This window comes from Schistocerca nitens, chromosome 3, assembly GCF_023898315.1.
Source record: "Schistocerca nitens isolate TAMUIC-IGC-003100 chromosome 3, iqSchNite1.1, whole genome shotgun sequence".
In the NCBI taxonomy this organism is placed as follows: Eukaryota; Metazoa; Arthropoda; class Insecta; order Orthoptera; family Acrididae; genus Schistocerca; species Schistocerca nitens.
Window position 1 is genome coordinate 221,817,968 of NC_064616.1, and position 25,024 is coordinate 221,842,991.

At 40.7% G+C, this 25,024-nt stretch overlaps 1 protein-coding gene across 1 annotated transcript in view; it reads right to left on the bottom strand.

Moving 5' to 3' along the window:
- Nucleotides 1-18,966: 18,966 nt before the first annotated feature.
- The window catches only part of LOC126248183 (histone-lysine N-methyltransferase 2D-like), a 100,295-nt gene continuing 94,237 nt past the window's right edge, over nt 18,967-25,024 (bottom strand). The window contains exon 4 of the mRNA XM_049948956.1: nt 18,967-21,268. Within this exon, the coding sequence (XP_049804913.1) occupies nt 21,043-21,268 (226 nt within the window). The 3' untranslated portion in view covers nt 18,967-21,042. The remainder of the gene's footprint in view (nt 21,269-25,024) is intronic.

Consider the following 25,024-nt stretch of genomic DNA (forward strand, 5'->3'; position numbering starts at 1 on the left):
TAAAGTTTGGAAGGTAGGAGACGAGGTACTGGCAGAAGTAGAGCTGTGAGTATGGGCGTGAGTCGTGCTTCGGTAGCTCAGATGGCAGAGCACTTGCCCGCGAAAGGCAAAGGTCCCGTTGTAGGGAAGCAGCCTACTCACGCTGCAGCAAATTCACATCAGTTTCCATTGTGTGTTAGTCAGTCTGCTAGCTCTGACGTCATAGATGTTGCGCAATACCTTAAAAATCAAGCAAATGACATAAAACTTTCCTAGTATGTCTGGAATAATGATAAACTAATGTGTGTTAAATATCAGCTTGATAACTTCAGCCGTTTCCTTTATTTGGACGTTTTTCTATAAAAATAATTGGCGGCACAGAAAAGAGCTAGAGACTGCAAAATTTGTATTTAGATTCAGCTTTCATAATGATTTAATAAAAATAGTACTTTGGATTTCACAAATTAAGATGTTAGTGTAAATTCATGATTTTGTGGTTTTCATCTCAAAACTAGAGGAAGCAAGATAGATTAAGTGAGCTTATAAATCATACTAGGATGTTTAGATTTTAATAGGTTGGAGGTCCGCTATGATGAAGAAGCTGTAAAAAGTTTCTTTCAAATATCTATTAAATTATAGCAATAGCGGATCTCAGAAGGGACAGTTCAGAGCCCATCTGCTGCGTGCAGTGCAATTAAATTAATTCTCTCGCCTAAGTTATTAAAGTTAGCCACGTCAAAAATTTATTATCAATACTTCCCTGCGTGCTGAATGCACGGTTAAATTAGGAGCTTCATCGGCCTTCAGCAAGAGAAGCTAAAATTTATTATGCAACTTGAAGTGGTGCGTTACTAGCACAGCGGCTAGTCGAGACAGCCGATTTAATCGAGTGTTTTCTCAGCGGTCCGCACCCCGGCTTTATATATAAGAGCACTGTGCGAGGAAGCCTAGGCCCCAGTTCTCTCCAGACGCTGAATGACACGCCATCTGTGTCGGGAATCGCGCCGCGCCAGTATCAGTGCTACTAACAGCCTCGGGTGCCGTATTCTGTTACTCGAGATGCGCGTAACCAGTAAAGCGTTTCAAGTAAAGTGTTAATTCGGGAATGATTTTCATTATCTAGCCTCAGTGTGCGTATTGTCGTATTTTCACGTGCCGTCGCGGGACAGACATTCTACTACTAATATAGCGTGGCGTTTGATGAGATATTTCATCAAATTATGGCGAGCATTCATTTCAACAATTATTTCGGACATTTATAGTTGCATTGGCGCAATAGACTCTGAACTGTTCTGTTAGTTAGGTTGGAGGGATATTTGTGTGTATATTTGTGATTTTGAGAATATACTCAACTATTTTGGAAAGTCGTCTTTGATTAGAAATCCCGAACAACTTCCTGACTCTACAGAGCTACAAGCTGCAGCTATAATTGTAATCTCAAGGAAGTGGGCACTAGGAACTCTATTTACAGGCTTCAGGTTTTGTCAAATCGCTTTCTGGGGGTCTACAAAGTAAATAGAGAGCCAGTGTTGAGAACGGCGAAAGACAGCATAACAACATTCTAAAGCTAGAAACTGACAGCAAGCAAACATTAATGCAGCAGTAATATATTTAACAACCAACATCAAAAAAAATTTCTACTCCTCCGCCGCCCCACATATGGTGCATCGGCCGGGAAATTTACTAAGTGAAAGCGATTTTTAACTATTCGGATTCGCGAGTGAAATGCGACACGCAGCTGAGTAATAGAACAGTGAAAGTGTTACGTGTGCATGGGAGCGACGCTATTGGATTAACGTCGCATCTGGATTCACGGAGCTGGCACTGAGTCTAGCGGTGCAGCCGGCATCGCGAGAAGCCAGTTTCACCTCACCGCAGTCGTCCGCTGCAGCAGCCGGAGACGCGCCTGCTATTGTGGGCCACGCAAACACATCACAGCCGTCGGAGTGCCGTCTGCAGTTCAGCGAGTTGCGTCGCCTCAGTAATCCTGGTACGCCGCGCCGACTACGTCGTGCAGAAGGAACTAAGTTAAGTGAAAAGTTGTTAAAAATTTTACTAACCTGCACTAAAAGACTGTCGGCGATGGAACCGCCAAAAGAAACCGAGTTTAAAATTAAATTAGAACCTATGTATGTTGAGGGAAATGTAAATTCAGACCACGATTCAATTGTAAATATGCATGGAAGTAATGTTCAAGTAAAATATGAAGTATTGTCTCCTGACAGTAGTGTGGGAAGAGGTAATGATTCTGTAATAGAGACCCCTGTAGTAAAGCCGAAAATTGAAATTGTAAATTTATTGGATGATAGTTTCTCTGATGAATTAGAAATGAAACAGTCATCAGAGCTAGTAGAATTTAAACAGAAAAAGTTAGACATGTCTGATCAATCAGAAGTTTCATTTAGTTTTGATGATTCTGGTATTGGAGCTAGTTTTTCGTCACCTGAGTGTGAAAAGAAACCAGCTATTGAGCAACCCAAAGATACTGGGGCTGTTGATTTAAATGTTATATTACAAGCAATAGCTGCCAGTCAAACAAATTTTAATATGCGGTTTGAGGCAATGGACAATAAATTAGAATCCAATAATGCTGAAATGTCAGCCAGTAACGCTCAAATGACAGCTGATTTAAAAGCTGAAATAACTGAGGTCAAAAGCAGTAATGCTGAATTAAAGTCTGAAATAAGTGAACAGGTTAAAAGCAGTAATGCTGAATTAAAGTCTGAAATTATGGCCAGCCAAACTAATTTTAATAAACGATTGGAGGTAATGGACGATACCTTCAAGGCTGGTTGCAATAAGTTGAAAGAGGATCTAGACAGTTTAAATAATAAAATAGATTGCAACCATGAGGATATTAAGAAAAAGGTTGCTCAACAGTTTTCTGAGATGTATAAAACAGTTAAATCCGAAGTTGCTGAGGTTCGCAAAGACTTCCAAATGGAAGATGCGAAGCTGGAGCACAAGTTAACAGAAAAGATCGAGACGGAATCTGAACTGTGCTCAGATAGGTTTAAAGATGTTAATATTAAAGTCAACATATGTCAAGCTGACATAGATGCAATCAAAACTGATACTACTCATATTGTACAAAGAGTGGATAGTGTAGAGATGAAAGTAGAAAATATTAATACTAACATGGCTAACCTTGAGAGTAAAGTAGCTTCAGTAGCTTCTGGTAATGGTAGTGTACAACAAGTTGTAGCTGCAAACGCCGCTTTTATCGGGTGTCGGCAGTTCTTGCGGTTCGATCCAGATAAAAATATCCATCCACTAGATTTCTGGAACGATTTTGAAGATGTGATTCCACCAACTTGGTCTGAACGAGAGAAAATCTCATTTATTAGAAGCCATTTAGCAGGTGACGCCATGCGCTGGTCAGCTGATGTTATGTTAAAGTGTAAAACATTAGCGGAATTTAAAACAGCTTTTATTAATGAGTATTGGTCTAGCCATAAGCAAAATGAAGTGTTAAGAGAATTTTGGAGTGGAAAACGCTTCAATGCAGGCAAAGAATCTATTAAAGAGTTTGCTAGGTCAAGGATCTCACGTTTGTCGCATTTGGACGAAAAGCTAAAACCTGAGATGATTATACTAGGTCTTGAAGCCAAACTGCCATGGTATTGGCAAACTAGAATTATATCTGCCCCTAGAGATAATCTGGATCGTTTCATTGAATATTTGGAACGTGTAGAACGTGTTGCTGCCAATGAGGAGCAAGCACGTAATAACAGAAATGCCAATAACAATAATAGTAATTTTAGGAACGAACAAAATGGCAATGTAAACATCAGAACAGTAGGGGTTCGCCATCCTAAGAGAGGTAGGAATTGGGGAAATAATTATCAGAACCAACAATGGCGTCCAAATGACAGCAATTTTGTTCCAACCAGAAATATGCATGTAAACAATAGTACGGAAAGTAATGCTGTGCCAGTCAATTATAATGAAAATAAAGGAAACAGTAGTAGGCCGAGGCAGGAAAACTAGTTCCCGTCTATGAGGACACTGGCGCTCACCAGGCGGTTGCTTTTCCTAGGCCAGTAGTTAAGGGAATTGGTAAGACAGTTCAAAATACTCAAACTGAACATGTGGATGAAGAGTCGGTAGCACCTAAGGATACAACAGAAATATTAGATCACTCACAGTATTTGATAGATACCGTGTTAGAGACGCTTTCTAAGTGGGAAGAGAAAGAGAAGGCGCAACAGTGTAATGATAGGGAAGAGCTACAAAATATTGAATTGTCAGGTGAAGAAGTAGAAGAAATTCACGCTTATATATACGATGAGGATGATGTGCTCTTATCTAAAGTGCCTGTGCAGGATGTTGATAATGTATTAATAGATTTAGGACAGGAGATAAGTGAGAATGTAGAGGGTAGGCTGTTGAGGGTCGATGAACCCAGTAGCTGTGACCAGTTGTCACTTGAGAGGGAAACCGACGAAGGTAGTAAAAGTGGTTTAGCTGTAACTAGTGTTATGTCCGGTCTGGAGGCGCAGAATCGCTCAGACTATAGTAATTTGGGTCACGTTCAGCAAACTAAATGTAATGAAGTCGTGCAGTGTTTCGATTTAAAATTAATAGACAGACTGGAAAAGGCAGCTGAAAGTGTAAGTCAGGAAACCCCTACTCACTGTGACCTAAATGTAATGAAGACAGATGTCGATCACTTTAGTTGGAGACGAATTCAAAAGGAACTATTAGATGAAATTGAGGAACCACCGTACAACCTAGAATAAGCCACCCTATAATAATAGTGAATATGTTAGGTATCAATGTACGTTGTCTCTTAGACAGTGGAAGTGAGGTGAGTGCAATATCTCAGTCCTTCTTTGATGCATTACCTGGTAAGGACAAGCTTACAGTAATGAGGGTATCAGGACTAAGAATAATTGGTGCTACTGGCAAGGTGTCGAAAACAGTAAAGCAAGAAGCTTTACTGCCCTTTAACATAAATGGTAATTTAATTGATCATCCATGTTTAATTGTAAACAATCTGAGTATTGAGGTTTTAATTGGCATAGATTTCTTATCAAAATATCAGAGTGTTGTTGACTTCGAAAAAAGCCAGTTAAAAATGTTCTTGCCAGTAACAGGAGTAATTACATTCCCTTTTTGTGATAAACATGTAGTAACTGATGATGAAACTTGGGAGTTGCCTATACGAGTTCTGAAAAATAGGAGGTATTGGGACGAGGATGTTAACCTTAGTACAAATAAGCTAAATACAGAAGAAGAAGAAGCAATTATTTTAGACAAGATAGAAGCTAAATTGCAGGAAATCGATGCGATTTCAGCTAATCAGAAGGAAGAACTGAGACAGGTTCTAAAAAGGCATCATAAGGTATTTTCAGATCGACCTGGCATAGTCAAGGGTTATGAATGTCAGTTAAAGGTGAAACCCGGCCAAGTGTTTTTCAGGAAGCCATACCAAATACATGTAGCCAGGAAGGAGGCGGTTCGAAAGGAGATACAGAGAATGCTGGAGTGGGGTGTGATTGAGGAAGCGGTCAGTGAGTACAATAATCCTCTTGTTGTTGTACCAAAAAGAGACGGGAGTGTCAGATTGGTATTGGACGCTCGTTGGTTGAATGAAATAGTGGTTAGGGAAAGTGATAGACCGCAAAACATGGACGAGTTATTGCAAAAGTTCCGGGGAGTAAAATTCTTAACTTCTATGGATATCACGTGTGGATATTGGAATTTGCCACTGGCGGAAAGTTCAAGGAAGTACACAGCTTTCTTGTACGAAGGAGTTTGTTACCAATACCGTGTGGTACCTTTCGGACTAAATATCTCTGTTTGTGCCTTTGTACGTGTGATGTGCCATGTTTTAGGACCAGCTTTAAGTAATAAAATAACAGTCTACGTAGATGATCTGTTAATAGCCACTCCTACCTGGGAAGAACACATAGCTTTATTAGAGGAAGTGTTACAGGCTATTGAGAGAGGTGGCATGAAATTAAAAATTGAAAAGACAGAGTGTGTTAAAGAGGAAATAGGTTTCTTGGGGTATAGGATAAGTGGAAAAGGTATTCTGCCTGACCCAGGGAAGCTAGCAGTCATTGAAAAATTTGAGGCTCCCAGAAACAAGAAGCAGTTGAGATCAATGTTCGGTCTTTTCGGCTTCTATAGGCGTTTTGTTAGTGATCAGGCTTTTAATGCTCCCTGTCTTCACCTCCTGCTGAAAAAGAATACCCCTTGGGTTTGGACAGCAGAATGTCAACAGGCGTTTGAGGTGCTTAAACAATCTTTAATTAATAGTCCAATTTTGCATCATCCTGATTTTGAAAAACCATTCTGTATGTCTGTTGATGCTAGTGGCTATGGTATAGCTGTGGAGATATTCCAAGTAGAAATAGAAAACGAGCAGGAAGTGCACAAGACTATAGCTTTCGCGAGTCGATCTTTACAGGCAGCAGAAATAAATTATGGCATCTCAGAACTGGAAGCATTAGCAATTGTATTTGGGGTACAGAAGTTTGAGCAGTATCTATTAGGTCACAAGATAATTGTTTACAGTGACCATAAGGCGTTGACCTTTTTAAAGACCTGTAAGTTGAGAAATGCTCGTTTGGTAAGATGGTCATTGTATCTCCAGCAGTTTGACCTTGAAGTTAGATATATTCAGGGGAAAGACAATCTGGTAGCTGATGGGTTATCTAGAAGTGCGGAGCTCTGTGATGACGCGGGTATTACAGCAACAGACCTTAATGAAGTTCGAATGTTTGCATTGCACGAAGTAAAGGAAGAAAGTGCATTAAAGAGAGTGATTAAGAACTTGAGACGTGAGCAGAATGCAGATGACCAACTGAAATTAGTGAAGAGCTATTTAGGAAATGCGAACTATCCTAAGGTTTCGCAATACTATTGTTTGCATAAAGGTATTTTGTTTAGAAGGAGAAAGGTAAGTGTTTCTGAGTGGAAGCTGTGCTTTCCCTCACAACATGTAGATTTACTAATCGACTACGTACACCTGAGGTATGGTCACTACGGTGCAAAGAAGTGCATTGCAAAATTACAAGAGAGGGTTGTGTTTGACAACATGTACCGCCGTGTGGCCAAGCGTCTAGCTTCTTGTGTAGTGTGCCAGAAAGTCCGTGCTGCTAACACCAGAATACAAGGAGATATGCATTCAGTAGAGCCAACTGAAACGCTAGAATTATTGGCCTGTGATTTGTTTGGCCCTCTTCCTGTTTCGAGAGGTGGTTGCACCCATGTTTTTGTCGTTGTGGACGGATTCAGTAAATATGTTAAGCTATACCCAATTAAAAGAGCAAATGCAAAAACATTAGTTGAAAAGTTGGAAAAAGATTTCTTCGTGAACGTTGGCGTTCCGAAGAATTTGCTGTCAGGCAATGGGCCTCAATTTACTTCGGATAGATTTAAGGAATGTCTAGCTAAAGCCGGAGTGAAACATCTAAAAATATCTGCGTATTTCCCCCAAGGAAATATGAGTGAACGTATTATGAGGGAATTGAATAGGCTTTGCAGAACTTATTGTGCTCGGAAACACTCAAGTTGGGCAGAGCACATTAAGTATTTTGAGAATGTAATTAACAACTTAAGACACGATGCCACTGGTTTTGCACCTTGCGAATTGATGTTTGGTCAAGAACCGCACAATGTAATTGCAGATATGGTAGAATTCCCTGTTCTAACACAAATATCCACCGACGAGAAGAAACTAAAGGCTAGGGCAAATATCAGAAAAAGAGCGTTGGAGAGGAAGAAGCGTCATGACGCAAAAGCTGTACCTACTAGTTTTGAAATAGGTCAGTTAGTCCTTGTCAAAACCAAGGAAAAATCGAAGAAAGTAAATGCTGAAACAAAGAAGTTCATGTTCGTGTACCAAGGACCTTTCAGGATCATAGGAAAACCACACGCCAATGCCTATAGGCTAGAGTACCCTAAAAGTAAGAAGCTATTAGGTCTTAGAAACGTGATTGACCTAAAGAAATTCATAGGAAGAGAATGAATGCTGTAGGGAGGAGGTTGTTCTGTAACCTCTACACAGTGTGGCAGCTGTGCAGTCCCAGCTGTGTGAGATCTTCTTTCCCTTTCTGGTCTCACTCACTCTTCATCTTTTCTATCCACAAAATTTTCGATGTCTTCTTTCCACATTAAATTCTTCCGATATGACTATCAAGCCATGAATTATGTAACTATTCTATCTACCGAGTAGCAAAACAAAATACCTGATATGACAAACCTAATAGTGACAAACAATAGAGAAGTATGACGTAATTAAGATGCAAATGTATTTGAGTAAAAATTATGTATAGAACCCTGGTAAAATAATAAGTACAAAGTGTTGTTTTATTGGAAATGGTCCCACAATAATATTTTAAAAAGATATATGAATTCGTGTACGACTAGGATCTGAAGTAGTAGTGAAATCTAGTGTATGCATTAGAGCCAACTAAGAAATAGTAAGGAAGAGATTGCTTAGTGTTATAAGAAAAATATGTAGATAAGTTGTAAAAATAAACTCACCTGGTGTAGCAAGGAAAGGCAGTGTAGGAGAATTGAGCAGTGTTTGTGGTTGAGATGTGAAGGACACGTCCTTGAAGTATTTATAAGGTTGGAGCTGGCCGTTATTTTAGTGTAGTGTGTGACAGGATACACCTACACATATTGAGGTTATAAGTTGGAGGCGTGAATGCGACCATAGGTACCCTTATGTTAAATGAGACAGAGTAGCTCATGGTGTCCTATAGGTTTAAGGAAATTAGCATTACGCTCGTCCATAATTATTTGATGCATTTTAGTGGTAGGTCTGAGGGAGACTACCTGTGGATTCAGCGTCCAATTGAGTGGAAATGGATTGCCACGTGAGCAAACTGATCAGCTGCAGTACACTAAAAATATGAAATGAATGTGCTATCCTATGCTTTAAATGTTAATGAGTGAGTGTCAAATAAGTACATACACTAGCAATATAATTGAAAAACATAATGACAGACGTAAAACATTATTTTAGCTCAGCATAAATACACTTCACAGTAAGTAAGTACCTAATTTCAGATGTGGAATTGACAACAGCAGAGGACCAATAAGTGAATTTAGTAATCAACTAAACGTAGTGTGTTTTGAACACTCGCAACTGTACTATTACCAAAAGTTACTCACATGTATAAAGAAGCTGAGGAACAACTACTAATCAAATATACTCATACTATCTCTAAGAATGAAGTAATAAAAAAATGAGTCAGTTAAGTGAATAAAAGAAATGTATCAGAAATGTACTGAGCATTGGTTCAGTGTTCCGGCCCTGAAATAATAAATTCAGACTAAATATGATTTATGATTGTATGTCTTGAGCATAAATTTTATCTAGTACATGACTAAAGGCGTTTGAGCCATTTGTTTACCAATTTATGACAATTAAGTAACCTCGAGAGTATTATTGAAAAAGATTCTGTTAACTTTGTTCCAGCAACATATTGAAGGCTAAGATGTATATATCCCCATTTCATTGTGACCCACCCTTAGATGTTAAGTGAACAGAGTCTGAGGCACTCTTTTTGTTTGTTCTACAGGACAAACCAGATAATGGCAGCCTGGTAGCTGCGTGAAAGTGTGGAGTGACTTGGACACAACTCACAGTGACCCCTCCCCTTTCCCCTTGTAATTTAGAGAGATCGAGAAGGACGCACACCATAGCAACTTCCCCTCCTCTACCCTTGTGAATGGAAGTGTAGGACGCCAGCCAAAGCGGCTACAACTACGTGTGTAAAAATTTAGTTGTGAACTTTTCTTTCAGGTTTATAAAAGACTGATAAGGAATAATCATCTGTTTATGTATCATGTTATCTTCCTTGAATTTGTGTGTGTAAAAATGTATTTGATGTATTTAATGTAACTAAGATTTTCACAGTTTTTCAATTTCTATGTGTTTGTTAGTCTAAGGCAATATGTATGCCAAAAATATTTCATTGACTTTGCTTAAAATTTGAGTAATGACATTTCTAAAGAGGCAGTGAAAATGCCCGCAATTTAAATGATTAATGTAGGAAATCAGTTTCTTTTAATATTTATATATGTTTATAATTCAATTTTGATTTTTCATAGGGAGTTTAAATTGTACTCTTGCTTCCCTTTTTGTAATTAAATTTTTTTTTCTTCATTCATTAACATTCATAAACAAAAAAAATTTAAGTAGAGGGTGATGTAGGGAAGCAGTCTACTCACGCTGCAGCAAATTCACATCAGTTTCCATTGTGTGTTAGTCAGTCTGCTAGCTCTGACGTCATAGATGTTGCGCAATACCTTAAAAATCAAGCAAATGACATAAAACTTTCCTAGTATGTCTGGAATAATGATAAACTAATGTGTGTTAAATATCAGCTTGATAACTTCAGCCGTTTCCTTTATTTGGACGTTTTTCTATAAAAATAATTGGCGGCACAGAAAAGAGCTAGAGACTGCAAAATTTGTATTTAGATTCAGCTTTCATAATGATTTAATAAAAATAGTACTTTGGATTTCACAAATTAAGATGTTAGTGTAAATTCATGATTTTGTGGTTTTCATCTCAAAACTAGAGGAAGCAAGATAGATTAAGTGAGCTTATAAATCATACTAGGATGTTTAGATTTTAATAGGTTGGAGGTCCGCTATGATGAAGAAGCTGTAAAAAGTTTCTTTCAAATATCTATTAAATTATAGCAATAGCGGATCTCAGAAGGGACAGTTCAGAGCCCATCTGCTGCGTGCAGTGCAATTAAATTAATTCTCTCGCCTAAGTTATTAAAGTTAGCCACGTCAAAAATTTATTATCAATACTTCCCTGCGTGCTGAATGCACGGTTAAATTAGGAGCTTCATCGGCCTTCAGCAAGAGAAGCTAAAATTTATTATGCAACTTGAAGTGGTGCGTTACTAGCACAGCGGCTAGTCGAGACAGCCGATTTAATCGAGCGTTTTCTCAGCGGTCCGCACCCCGGCTTTATATATAAGAGCACTGTGCGAGGAAGCCTAGGCCCCAGTTCTCTCCAGACGCTGAATGACACGCCATCTGTGTCGGGAATCGCGCCGCGCCAGTATCAGTGCTACTAACAGCCTCGGGTGCCGTATTCTGTTACTCGAGATGCGCGTAACCAGTAAAGCGTTTCAAGTAAAGTGTTAATTCGGGAATGATTTTCATTATCTAGCCTCAGTGTGCGTATTGTCGTATTTTCACGTGCCGTCGCGGGACAGACATTCTACTACTAATATAGCGTGGCGTTTGATGAGATATTTCATCAAATTATGGCGAGCATTCATTTCAACAATTATTTCGGACATTTATAGTTGCATTGGCGCAATAGACTCTGAACTGTTCTGTTAGTTAGGTTGGAGGGATATTTGTGTGTATATTTGTGATTTTGAGAATATACTCAACTATTTTGGAAAGTCGTCTTTGATTAGAAATCCCGAACAACTTCCTGACTCTACAGAGCTACAAGCTGCAGCTATAATTGTAATCTCAAGGAAGTGGGCACTAGGAACTCTATTTACAGGCTTCAGGTTTTGTCAAATCGCTTTCTGGGGGTCTACAAAGTAAATAGAGAGCCAGTGTTGAGAACGGCGAAAGACAGCATAACAACATTCTAAAGCTAGAAACTGACAGCAAGCAAACATTAATGCAGCAGTAATATATTTAACAACCAACATCAAAAAAAATTTCTACTCCTCCGCCGCCCCACACCGTGTTCGAATATCGGTCGGGCACACAGTTTTAATCTGCCAGGAAGTTTCATATCAGCGCACACTCCGCTGCAGAGTGAAAATCTCATTCTGGAAATATGGTATCGATTCAAGGGACCCGTTTTTGGTCGTTGCCAACGACCAGGTTCTCATCGCGTCTTACGCAGAATTGCCATTGAAGAGCGGGACAATTTGGACCAGTGCTGGCTTCATTATCTCATCAGTGCTATGCCACGACGGATTCAAGCCTCCATCAGAGCAAGGGGACGTTCCACCATGTATTGCTCAAGAGCACTGTGAAAAAACTCCATGGCAAACTGACGATTTTGTCGTTAGTTTTCTTTAGGAGGAGTAATGGGCTGAACACATTGCAAATGAATATATGCGTATGCCTCAGAGCCAGTTTTTGTTTCTTGTTGGAAGAATTTCGAAACTAAGGGGTGATGCAAAATTTTTGTTGATGAGTGTAGATTACACCTTAATGAAGATCACAGCGGGAAGTTCGAATTCCTACTTCTCGCTGCAAGGCTCGATCGCTGGTAATTCGACAAGACATCAGGTTGTATGCAACAGTCAATGGTATTTTCCCGATCTGTTCGAGCACTTCCCATTGTTTCTAAGCAATTCCACTGCAGTAAGGCGTTCTTGCACTAATGACTGATCAACTTACCCTTTTCAGAGATGCTACATGATGATAGAAAATAATTCTGACGAAGAAATGCATCGCCACATCCGGCCCGAAATCAAATCTTGTACTGAACATGGATGGTTTGTTAAACATCAGCACTTGACAATTATTCTTCCCCAACTACTGTGAAGCGACATCCGCACATGCGTAAGTGGGCGAAACTGCCTACCTCCAGTGCGTAACCTTCACAGGACCTACTTTAATGTTAATCAGCATATAATGGTCGAGTTTCTAATTATTGTAATCAGCATAGAACGAGGAAATCATAATGAAATAAGGTTTCCATGCAGTGTGACTGGACTAGAACGTATTGATCACATTCGGTTCAGTCAGTTTTCAGACTGCAGTCAGACACATAAGTGTGCAACAGACATGTCTGAGACTTCCAATAATTGGAATAAGTACTAAATTAAACCTTATCACACTATCAAGTTTCTGAATTTCAACCAGGGATCTTGCTTTTCTTATCTAATGGCAATGTTTTTACCGCCAGATGACCCCTCTTACAGCTACATTTCTACCAGCACCTGTCGCCTACTTTGTTCCATTAGTGGTATCCCAGCAAAAATTTTAGGACAGTGAACGTGATATTTGGACTCTTGAACGGAGCTACTGGCAAAGCGGAAGCTGTGAGTGTAGGTAGTGGTGGAGCATAGTAGGACCGCAGGTAAAATATCGATATATCGTTGCTTTTCCAAAAAATATCGATATACGCAGGCGATATATCATTCAACCATACATCGGTATCAAAAAGGCAATGTAGAGGGCATATTATTTTCTTTTATATTATATATTTTTTCAACTTTCGGTAAATATTTGAAATTGTTCTTTTCAATTTATTGTAGAGTATAATTTCACTTTCACTGTGTGAAGGAGTCTTACTATTTCTTGAGATTTCATCACGTCTAGTCTTTTCTCTTTGACTGTATGAAGCAAGTATAGATGGCATAAAGAAGAAGTCTGACTGCGCTAGGGGGTGGCGGTGTAAGTGGAATAACAAGATTTAACAATTTTTAACGCAACTAGTGTGCTAGTCCTTCACATCGGCGTTCTTCAAAAAGCAGTTGCTGAAACTGACGAATAAAAATCTAAATCACAAGACTGGTCTTTGCAGTGGGCGGCGACGCGTGAGGGCAAATTCTGACGTAATCGGCGCTCGGTACTACCAACAGAAACTTCAACATTAAACTTCACCACACAATTTTGACACTACGGCTCCTAGGTAACTGGCGTTTCAGAAATGAAAAAACGAGGAAGTCGACATGAAGTGTTCCGGACAAATGCGATATGTGATGAAATCGAACGACAGACACATCGGACACTTTTTATTGTGCCGCTTACAAGCAGTTACCATTATTAGCAAAGTGGTTATCACCAAGCGTGAACGTGCATCCTTTTCCTTTCAGTTCTTGTTCTAAGGGGGACAGACGGGCTGCTATCTCGGTAAAGTACATAATTTCTAATAATAAATCAGTACTTAAATATACAGCTCTAAAACCGGCAGCATATTTACAATGTGCAGCAGATATTTTTATCGGCTGGTACGTCGACAGCTTTTCCATCGATAAATCGATACATCGTTTCTTATTTAGATACAATGTGGGCGCATAATGATATTTTCAAATATCGATATATGGCATTCCGTATCTTTTTAAAAATATCAACAGTCCTAGTGCATGGTATTTAAAGACAGCAAAGTAGTTCTGATTCCAAACTCTAGTTCATAAATTCTGACTGTTCTTAACGTTGACAGCTTATTGCAAGATTGTGGTTAGGGCACGAAACAAAAGCCTTGTTCAGCTAACAGTAAATTTACATCAAAAGCACCAGCACTGTTTCCCAAGAAGATCCATTCTGCAAAAACTACCTGAATATAGACATAGTAGCGATCGCTTCGTTTAGAAACATCAAACGTGCATCGGTGTTTTGAGACTTTTACAAAGCATTTTTCATGTAAGTTACAGGTACCTAGAAGAAGTCATGAAGATAATGGGTTTGTGGGAAAACTATAATAAACGCAATGAGGAATATTATAAGGGTACTCGCCAAGATAGCACCGCGCATTAACACACCGCATCAGGGATTCGGGGAGGTGCGCGGGCCTTAGATCGAATCAGCCCAATTAACGTGGAGGGTCGGTATGCCGGCCAGTCGGGATGTGGTTTTCAGGCGGTTTCCCACATCCGACAAGGAGTATACCGTGCTGGTGTCCACGTCTTGCCCAAGATACACGATTCGTATACATTTGGAAAACGTTGTCACACTTTTACGCAGACAGGTGAAGTACACAAATTGTATCACGGGAGGCGGGGGTGGGGGTGGGGGGTGTAAGTGGTGGTGACAGGACGATAGGAAGGGCATTAGGCCACTCTCTAACACTAACGTTGTCACATCTAGAAGAATATGCCAGCCAAATAGTAAATACTCGGGATAAGGTCAGGAAAAAGAAGAAAGGAGAAATGTGATAAGGAGAATGACAGAAAAAGTCGTGGTGATAGATTACGAAAGACCTAAAGATACCATCTGGAGAGCCACAAAAAAGCCCACTGTAGTTCGTGCTGTCTGTTATTTTTGTGGATCCTATTCTAAGACGGGTAAGTGTAAAGTTGACAAGTATAGCACTAGAAAGAAAGCCCATGACGATCATGAGGTACGTAAAGGACGAAGGAGCTATAGTAACACGTGAAGTGAACATGAAACTTCTAGAAACTGATGTAAAACATGAATTTGTATACTGGAAAAGCCTTATTTTGAATGCGCGAGGACTGAAAGGAAGCCGGCCAGTGTGGCCGAGCGCTTCTAGGCGCTTCAGTCTGGAACCGCGCTGCTGCTACGGTGGCAGGTTCGAATCCTGCCTCGGGCATGGATGTGGGTGATGTCCTTAGGTTAGTTAGGTTTAAGTAGTTCTAAGTTCTAGGGGACTGATGGCCTCAGATGTTAAGTCCCATAGTGCTCAGAGCCATTTGAACCATTTTGTACTGAAAGGAAAGGACATGGCTTGGGCTAGATTGAGAATCAACGCTTCACGTTAGCAGTTGCTCTTGATGTATGTCCGCTGTAGTAGTGAATAGGAGAGATGTCACGACAAAAGTTAAATGAACTTTAGTAGAGAATAAACGGAAAAAATATTGATACAAATGTGGACTGTACGGCTGGTCACGGCGGAGGTTCGAGTCCTCCCTCGGGCATGGGTGTGTGTGTTTGTCCTTAGGATAATTTAGGTTAAGTAGTGTGTAAGCTTAGGGACTGATTACCTTAGCAGTTAAGTCCCATAAGATATCACACACATTTGAACATTGATACAAAAGAGCGAAACTGACTCATAAATACATTAATGTTATCGGAGGTATAGTAGATCGCACATACACTCCTGGAAATTGAAATAAGAACACCGTGAATTCATTGTCCCAGGAAGGGGAAACTTTATTGACACATTCTTGGGGTCAGATACATCACATGATCACACTGACAGAACCACAGGCACATAGACACAGGCAACAGAGCATGCACAATGTCGGCACTAGTACAGTGTATATCCACCTTTCGCAGCAATGCAGGCTGCTATTCTCCCATGGAGACGATCGTAGAGATGCTGGATGTAGTCCTGTGGAACGGCTTGCCATGCCATTTCCACCTGGCGCCTCAGTTGGACCAGCGTTCGTGCTGGACGTGCAGACCGCGTGAGACGACGCTTCATCCAGTCCCAAACATGCTCAATGGGGGACACATCCGGAGATCTTGCTGGCCAGGGTAGTTGACTTACACCTTCTAGAGCACGTTGGGTGGCACGGGATACATGCGGACGTGCATTGTCCTGTTGGAACAGCAAGTTCCCTTGCCGGTCTAGGAATGGTAGAACGATGGGTTCGATGACGGTTTGGATGTATCGTGCACTATTCAGTGTCCCCTCGACGATCACCAGTGGTGTACGGCCAGTGTAGGAGATCGCTCCCCACACCATGATGCCGGGTGTTGGCCCTGTGTGCCTCGGTCGTATGCAGTCCTGATTGTGGCGCTCACCTGCACGGCGCCAAACACGCATACGACCATCATTGGCACCAAGGCAGAAGCGACTCTCGTCGCTGAAGACGACACGTCTCCATTCGTCCCTCCATTCACGCCTGTCGCGACACCACTGGAGGCGGGCTGCACGATGTTGGGGCGTGAGCGGAAGACGGCCTAACGGTGTGCGGGACCGTAGCCCAGCTTCATGGAGACGGTTGCGAATGGTCCTCGCCGATACCCCAGGAGCAACAGTGTCCCTAATTTGCTGGGAAGTGGCGGTGCGGTCCCCTACGGCACTGCGTAGGATCCTACGGTCTTGGCGTGCATCCGTGCGTCGCTGCGGTCCGGTCCCAGGTCGACGGGCACGTGCACCTTCCGCCGACCACTGGCGACAACATCGATGTACTGTGGAGACCTCACGCCCCACGTGTTGAGCAATTCGGCGGTACGTCCACCCGGCCTCCCGCATGCCCACTATACGCCCTCGCTCAAAGTCCGTCAACTGCACATACGGTTCACGTCCACGCTGTGGCGGCATGCTACCAGTGTTAAAGACTGCGATGGAGCTCCGTATGCCACGGCAAACTGGCTGACACTGACGGCGGCGGTGCACAAATGCTGCGCAGCTAGCGCCATTCGACGGCCAACACCGCGGTTCCTGGTGTGTCCGCTGTGCCGTGCGTGTGATCATTGCTTGTACAGCCCTCTCGCAGTGTCCGGAGCAAGTATGGTGGGTCTGACACACCGGTGTCAATGTGTTCTTTTTTCCATTTCCAGGAGTGTATATTGTCTTTGCCCTAAATAATAGAGAAAAATCAGCTGCCTATTGTCAACATATCGCAATCTGAAATGCTTAAAATTAAGGTGTAAACAGTTGCAAGAGTACCTAAAATGGTGGACTGGATTAAAACTGATAACTTTTTAATCAGATCGACACTTTAAATTTTGTCAGTGAGAGCTGTCATCACTCCTACGCATTTAAAAGCAATAAGGCCAGGAAACCTACAACTGTTACTGACGTAGGAAAAATAAATGTAGAACCGAAATACATAAAGGAAGGCTTCTTGACGAAAAAGATCTTAACAACACACTAGCTAATTAGTGAAAAACGGAAATTAGGGACACGAAACAACATTGATACAAATTGGGCGTCGATATGGAGAACCATAATCAATAGAACTCACACGGTAGACATCGAAGTAGTGAAAAAAAAAAAAAAAAAAAAAGAATCCAATCCGGTAAGGCCAGAAGCAAGCTACTACCTGCAAATAAAAAGCAACTCAGTCAGTAGGCTAATGAGAAAATTTCTATCCTACGTCATCAACAAACGTGGTGCCAATTTCTTACACCATTAATGAGTAAACGCAAATTGCAATTACAAAGACATATTTTTGGCAATAAATTACACTTACTGTAGGAATTGGTTAATAAAATGAGATAAAGGCTTAGCATCTCGTGTAAGGGAACTAAACCGTATGGGGAAAAAGAATTCACGAGGCCTCAAGGAAACTGTTCCTCGAATCTTAAATTAAGGGCATAATAAACGATCGGCTTTTCGTAGGTTTGAATATCACATTTAATTGGAAATTTTAAGCTTGATTTCATTTAAAAATATGTTATACTAACAAAAGGAAGGATTTGGATGCCATCGAAAGAGGAAGTTATATATTTAATTACATCTTTTAGTTGTTTGACTTATTTAACTTTAGTTATTTATCCAGTATTATACAAGAGGAGAATGCATGTTCTGAATTACCAGTAAGGTCTTGGATAGACCCCACCATTCCAGGGACACTGCCAAATTTCTCTAAAGGAGAGAAAGAAGATAAATAAAATGGAAGAGATAAACGACTGTAAGAAACAACTGGGAAAGAAGCCACACACACACGCACTATATATATATAAGGAAAGAGAAAAAGCCGGTAGCTGTCAGTAAGAGCATTGTTCACCTAAGGTAAGGTTCTGTGTTCGATTCTTGGTCCAGCGTGCAGTTTTAGTATGTTAGGCTATTTCAATATAATGCAAACTTCACTACAAAGCGAAACATTTATTCTACAATAGTTTTATCTACAAAGATGGAACCTATAAACTTTCTCTAGATGTACCTTAAACTAGTATGACGTCTTCACAGTCCCCTTCCTTTAGGTACGATATCATACAGTCCATTCGGGGTTCAAATTTTTTGCCACTGTAGGCATGTAAATTGCATTTCTTTGATAGAGAGAGTTCCATCATATGTCATCGGTCATGGTTCTAATTAAGAAGATATGTTCTTGATCAAATATAGACATGATCCGGTTAATTTATTCAGAACTAAACAGGGAAAATAAGTTTCGGAATGTTGTTAGTGACATTTTTTCACTACGGAAGACACAGCCTCTAAGCAACAATTTAAGACGCAATCGTTCTTGATATGCAAACATGACTTTTACATAATGATGAATTTATGTGTTCTCCTCCTACCATGCAAAATAGAAGGATGTGCACTTTAAAGAATTGAACAGCGTAGCGCTAAGAGAGTAACATCGCTACGCTGCAGCTGTACTTACGCATGTGAATGTTAGACATGTATTTAAAACTAGTAACCTTCTTCACCAGAAATAATCTGTGATATGCACACATCTTTATTAAGCACTCTTTCCAACACACAATAATGTTACATATTACGTGATTTCTTTCTACAAAGTGAGTATACACAGGTACTGCCTGAACTTAATCAGGACGAGACATAAAATAAACATTCAAAAACACAGGAACTCGACAACAAAAATTAAAATATTGTATATTAATCCCAAATATTCGTTTAAACATACATAATTCTTCGTATTAAGAGCCGCATTTCACACACCTGAAGTCCGTTTAATTCACTGGACGCTGCCCATGAACATTACAAGGCATAAGAGAAGATACCGCGCATTACTTATGAAAAGTGGAAAGTTTAGGGCAAGATAGCTTTGTAGACCTTAAGCACGAAAGAAACACGCATTTCATTCAACCACTGAAAATAATCTTCTAGTTTTCAAAAATCCACATATGCGTAAGTAGCTTCCCACGTTTCAGGCATGTTATTCGCAAAATATTCCTTGTACACCGACTCTTGTTCATAAAACATAAAATCATATGTACATAACTCGAAAGCACAACGAGTGAGTAGTTAGTTTGACAACATTCGTCCTTGTTAAAAAAAGGCATGTGCAGCAACATTCACGCATCTAAATACTTAAACGATATCACTCATCCTTCTATTGTTTTTCACGATATTGCCACGTGTCCCGCCAGAGAGAAAATATTCTAACTACAACGAACACGCAATACTGCACCATTTTTCCCTGCCCTCTTTTCATATTCTCTATGATTAGAGATATACATCTGTAAAATTTCCACAACACGGGAAATTGAAACTTTACGTCGTAGGTTATCACTTTTTCCACGCTATGGAAGTATTGGAATCATTTCAAGAAGAAATAGGCCAGAAACCCACTTCAAAATTTAAAAGCATAAAACTTGTCAATTTCAGTGAACCAAGGTTTTTGTTTTCTTGAAGTGCACCACATTCGCCTTTGACTGTGGAAATTATTTATTTGCAATTTCAATTTTGGCCTTTGGGGCATTTTCAACTGCTACTGCAAAAGATTATGCTTCAGCAAATGTCAGACTTCGAAATCCTCCGACATGCACACATGTCATCGTCAAAAATGAGCCTTTTCACTGTCGAAATACAGTAACATCAAACGAGTGCGAATCTCTGTACATTGTGAAATGTGTAACTTACGTGAAATGTTACCAGTGTTAACCATCTTTACATAAAACGCTACAAATCATTATTCCAACACACTGTTTACATGTGGATCTTTTGCAGTACCACTTGAAAATGTCTAAACGCTGAAACTGCAGTTGTGAAATAAATAATTTCTACATCCAACCGTGAATGTGATGACCTTGAAAGAGTTCTTCATGACTTTGAACCCAGATCGTGAGAAGTTAATCAAGATTTCTGTGTTAGCGTCAATTTTTGAGTCATGAAGAAAATTGGCTAATAGTCTGCAACGTTACAAATTAAAATGAGTTACAGAGTCATTCCAGGAAAACGTAGTTTGACGAAAAATATCAATTAGAAAACCTATCAGTTTACCTACATCCTTGAGCTACTCGGAACCAGTGGTTAAGAGTTGTTGAATCCACAAAGCGAAGTTGCGTTCCATCATAGATTCCAAATGAGAGTCAAGTAAAACGTGTCAGTCATTGGGAATGTATACGATTCCCTTACTACGAAATAAACTTTAGGAATTGAAAGCACTAAAGTATCAAAACCGACGAATGGCAGACCACGAAATGTTCCCGCACCAATGTTTGAGCTCCGAAGCACTGCTTACCCATCTGTGAAACTAGTCCATTTGATCTTAATCAGTTCTTTTTTTTTTTTTTTCATTCAATGTAGCAAAAGTTCCTGTGTCTACACCTGCGACTTCCAAATATAGAACAGCTTGTTGGCTGCGTCACTGTAGTAGAGACAGCACTAATGCCAGAGACGAGCGGAAGGTTTTTCCCACTCTAGATGATTATCGCTGAAATGATGAGATTTACAATTTTGTGTCCAAAGACCGTACGACAAATTTAGTGTCAAACGAGATTCTGTTGGGGTGAGACTCGGCTCCAGTGTCAGCGAGTAGTGTGAGCTCAGGACCTGTCGGCGGGCAGCGGTCGGCGGCCACGCACCCTACGCGCGGCCGAGTAGGCTTCGGCGTCGTACTCCTGTCCGGAGTAGCCGTCACCCGGGGGATGCTGCTGGCGAGCCCTCAGCCGCGACCGTGCGTGGTACGGCCTGCGGCCGCGGGTAGCCGGCGGCGGCGCCACCGTCGCTGGCTCTTCGACCACTATCGGCGCCGCGGCAACCTCGGCGAACCTGCCAAACATTTGTTTATGCAACAGTCATCTTCGAAACTGCAAAGAGCATCTGTTAGGAAAGAAAGGAAATAATATACATAACTCTACGTTAGCTGAACATCTACTGATTGCCAACCACGCTCCGAAAAATTTGGAAGAGAAATCAATGGGCGCAGGATGGACCTTTGGGAAGAATTAGAGATTTATAAACATCTTGAGCGAAAATACGGGAATTTACTAAAAGACCAGCTGCAGCTTGCCTGTGGACAATTTTTCGGTAATTTCCGAGAATGATTGCCTATCGAAGTTGCGGTGTCCGAACGACACATATCGAACGTGCGATCGAAAATCGATCATTCGACTCTGGTGGTGGCCGTTATGAGTATGTTTACGGTGTTCGCTACAGCAACGACAAAAGAAGAGCGTTACAAAAATACTTGTAATTGCAAAGGAGACGACTTACCTTACTCGTCGGTGTTGACACCATGTGGAAGTCCATTACGGTGGTCTGGATGGATAATTTTAAAGATTCAAACCATGTATTCTTCCTGATACTCGTATGTTTTCCTCACTGTCCGCAATGAAATTGTAAACGGTATTTCAACATCTAAACTGTTCTTACGAAGTTCTACACACTTCGTACCAGCACAGTCTACACAGTCCCTTCTATCCTCGTCCGGTAGTACTCCATGTTTGGGACAAAAATTCGAACAATTTTCTACGTTATATAAACATGGAATTAGAATTTTCCATGTGAGAGAATCCGCCGAAGAAACGTCAAGAACACCAGACATCCCACTCACTAACGACATAAATCGTTTGGGATTCCCTAGCAACTCACAAATAATTCGCAGAGGTATGTAATTTAGAGCAACTATGGGAACGACGAAAAACAGATAAAAATGACGATCACAAATAATTGATCACAACGCCCGCCACCAGAGTCGCATGATCGATTTACGATCGCACATTCGATATGTATCGTTTCCACACCAAGACTTCGATAGGCAATCATTCTTGGAAACTACCAATTTTGCAATAGTTTCAACCTTATACTGTTCGCAAAAAAATCTTCATACGACGGCCTGTAGCCTTTACGAGTGGTTCATTTCCTAAAAATTCTATTATAAAATTTTTGTGCATACATATTCTTTTTCCAGTTAATATTGTACTAGGATATTGATGCCACCCACTTTTTTATGTTTGCCACTCTTTAGAGACCTATAAATTTCTGCTTTTTACTGACATTACTTTTAATAGCGTGATTATGCACTGGCAGTTTTACTTCCAGTATGATGATGTACTGGAGGTGATATTAACTTCATTTCTGTCAATATGCTTGTAATAACGTATCACTATTCCCGTATGATAATGTACTGATAGTCCTATAAGGATCATAACTTACGCCAGTATATTTTATGTATTAGTCTTTTTTAACATCTTATTACATTCTAGTTCATTTGCATGGTATATTTGTATTGGTAAATTCAATGTGCTTACGCTTATTCGCTGTTTAGTGTACAAGTGTACATGTTTGTCGGTGCATGTGCCTCAGAAAAAAATGGTCAAATGTGTGTGAAATCTTATGGGACTTCACTGCTAAGGTCATCAGTCCCTAAGCTTAAACACTACTTAACCTAAATTATCCTAAGAACAAACACACACACCCATGCCCGAGGGAGGACTCGAACCTCCGCTGGGACCAGCCGCACAGTCCATGACTGCAGCACCCTAGACCGCTCAGCTAATCCCGCGCGGCCGGTGCCTCAGAAATTGCTTTACTTACATCCACGCTCTCCGCTTTCCCTAAGTAGGCATGTAGCTACTAACATGGCCTATTATTCTAAGTAATTGTTTTTACTGATGTGACAAGCCCTTGATGCCAGGGACCTCAGCTTTTAAATATGACATACAGAACGCTGGCGATAAATGTCATTTGGAGACAGACTATACTGAGTAAATTGCTAATGTGAAATTGTAAGTACTACTTGCCCTGTTGTGATATTTACCATATTGTTTGTGATAGTCCTACACTTAGTGTAGAGAGTACCTTCTGCTAGACAAGTAATATTGTTCCATGGCGTTTTCATTACAAGTTATTGCATTGTATGCAGGTCTGTCCTTCTGAAGAAGACGGGTTTAGGTCCGTCGAAACCGTGGTCAAGGTTATTCGAAAACCACCATTTCTTCAGCTGGTTGGCTATCTTTTATTCCCACTGTTCTGTAACCATTGCTGTAGTGCAGCCATGTCCAAAATATTATAGCTTACGTTGATCGTTCTATACGAGGGTACTCGATATTTTAATTATTACCTAGAAAAAATAAAGTTACGCCATTAATTTTTTGGATGTGAAACTTGAGGTTCTCCCGCCAGATAAAATATTAAAAGAAGTTAACGGCAATGCACCTGGTGGCGTCTTCGACAACAGCCGATATTTCTACAGGTCCACGCCCTACCATTTACAAGGTACAAATGCAATGAGAGAGCTATTTGCAGGGAAATTTAAAACCTCGGTGTGCAGGGAATATGCCGAAAGGCAACATACATGTCCACCTCGATAGCTGCAGGGTCATCGTGGCAGATCGCTAACGAAAGGGACCTGAGCTTGATTTCCGGCCGGGTGGGAGACTTTCTTCGCTCGGGGACTGGGTGTTGTGTTGTCCATCGTACCACCATAACCAACACGAAAATCGCCTGCATGGCATCGGGTGACACGTTTAAGCCTACGTAACTTCCCGCCAGGGTAATTTGACATTCATGAATATCCTTAACTGTAGAAGCACGCTGTCGCATCGTCTTTCCCCTATCGAGATGGCTATATGGGTGCGTATCGTAAGAAAAAGAAAGTCGGAAGTTGATGTAGGTCATGGTTGGCTGTGTGGTGGCGCTGGTATTTACAGTGTGTGTGTGTGTGTGTGTGTGTGTGTGTGTGTGTGTGTTGTTTTATGGTGTACGTCCTGCATACCGAGGTTTCAAGTATCCTTGCATAGCGCTCTCTCGTTGCATTTGTGCTTTGTAAATGGCAGGGTGTACGCCTGTTAAAATTTCGGCGGTTATGGAAGACGTGACCCGGCTGCGTTTGAACTTTTTTCTGCTTGTTTATAGGTACACGCCTGCATTTATGGTGCACATTGAAATCTCTGCACCACATTACCGTAGTGGTCGCTAGAATAACCAAAACAAAATGGCGCAGCCCGTTGATAAAGTGGAAAATCGTCAAATACGGTAATTTATTTATTTATTCATTTTTTTTTTTTTTTTTTGCAATTGAAGGGGAATAATCTCGCAACAATCTACGCCGGTTTGGTGGAAATGTATATAATAATACAGCGTTATATGACATAAAAGTCAGTAAGCTCAGATATTTTCATTGTGATCAAACGTCTGAATGACGCAGAACGAAGTGGCAGACCGCCTCTCTGTAAAGAACCGACAATAGCAAAAGAAGTGGAGCCCCTGGTCCGCGAAAATCCTCGTAATACAATCCAGGCCGGCCACCCCGGCCGGCTCTGACAGTGGGTTACAGGACAACAAAACGTTTTATGAACATTACAAAGCTGTTTAACCACAGTTGCAGTACTCCCCGTCCCGGTCTGATACTTTAAACATATTGATTTTTTTTAATGGAATGTTTCCAATTTTTTTTCAGTCGAGAATTTTACACTTTATGACTGACTGAAGTATGGAACTCGCAGCTAACAAAACAAAACAAAACCAAGCAATTCATTGTTACTAAAAAATAATTAAATGCGTTCAAAATTACAACTTTGAACA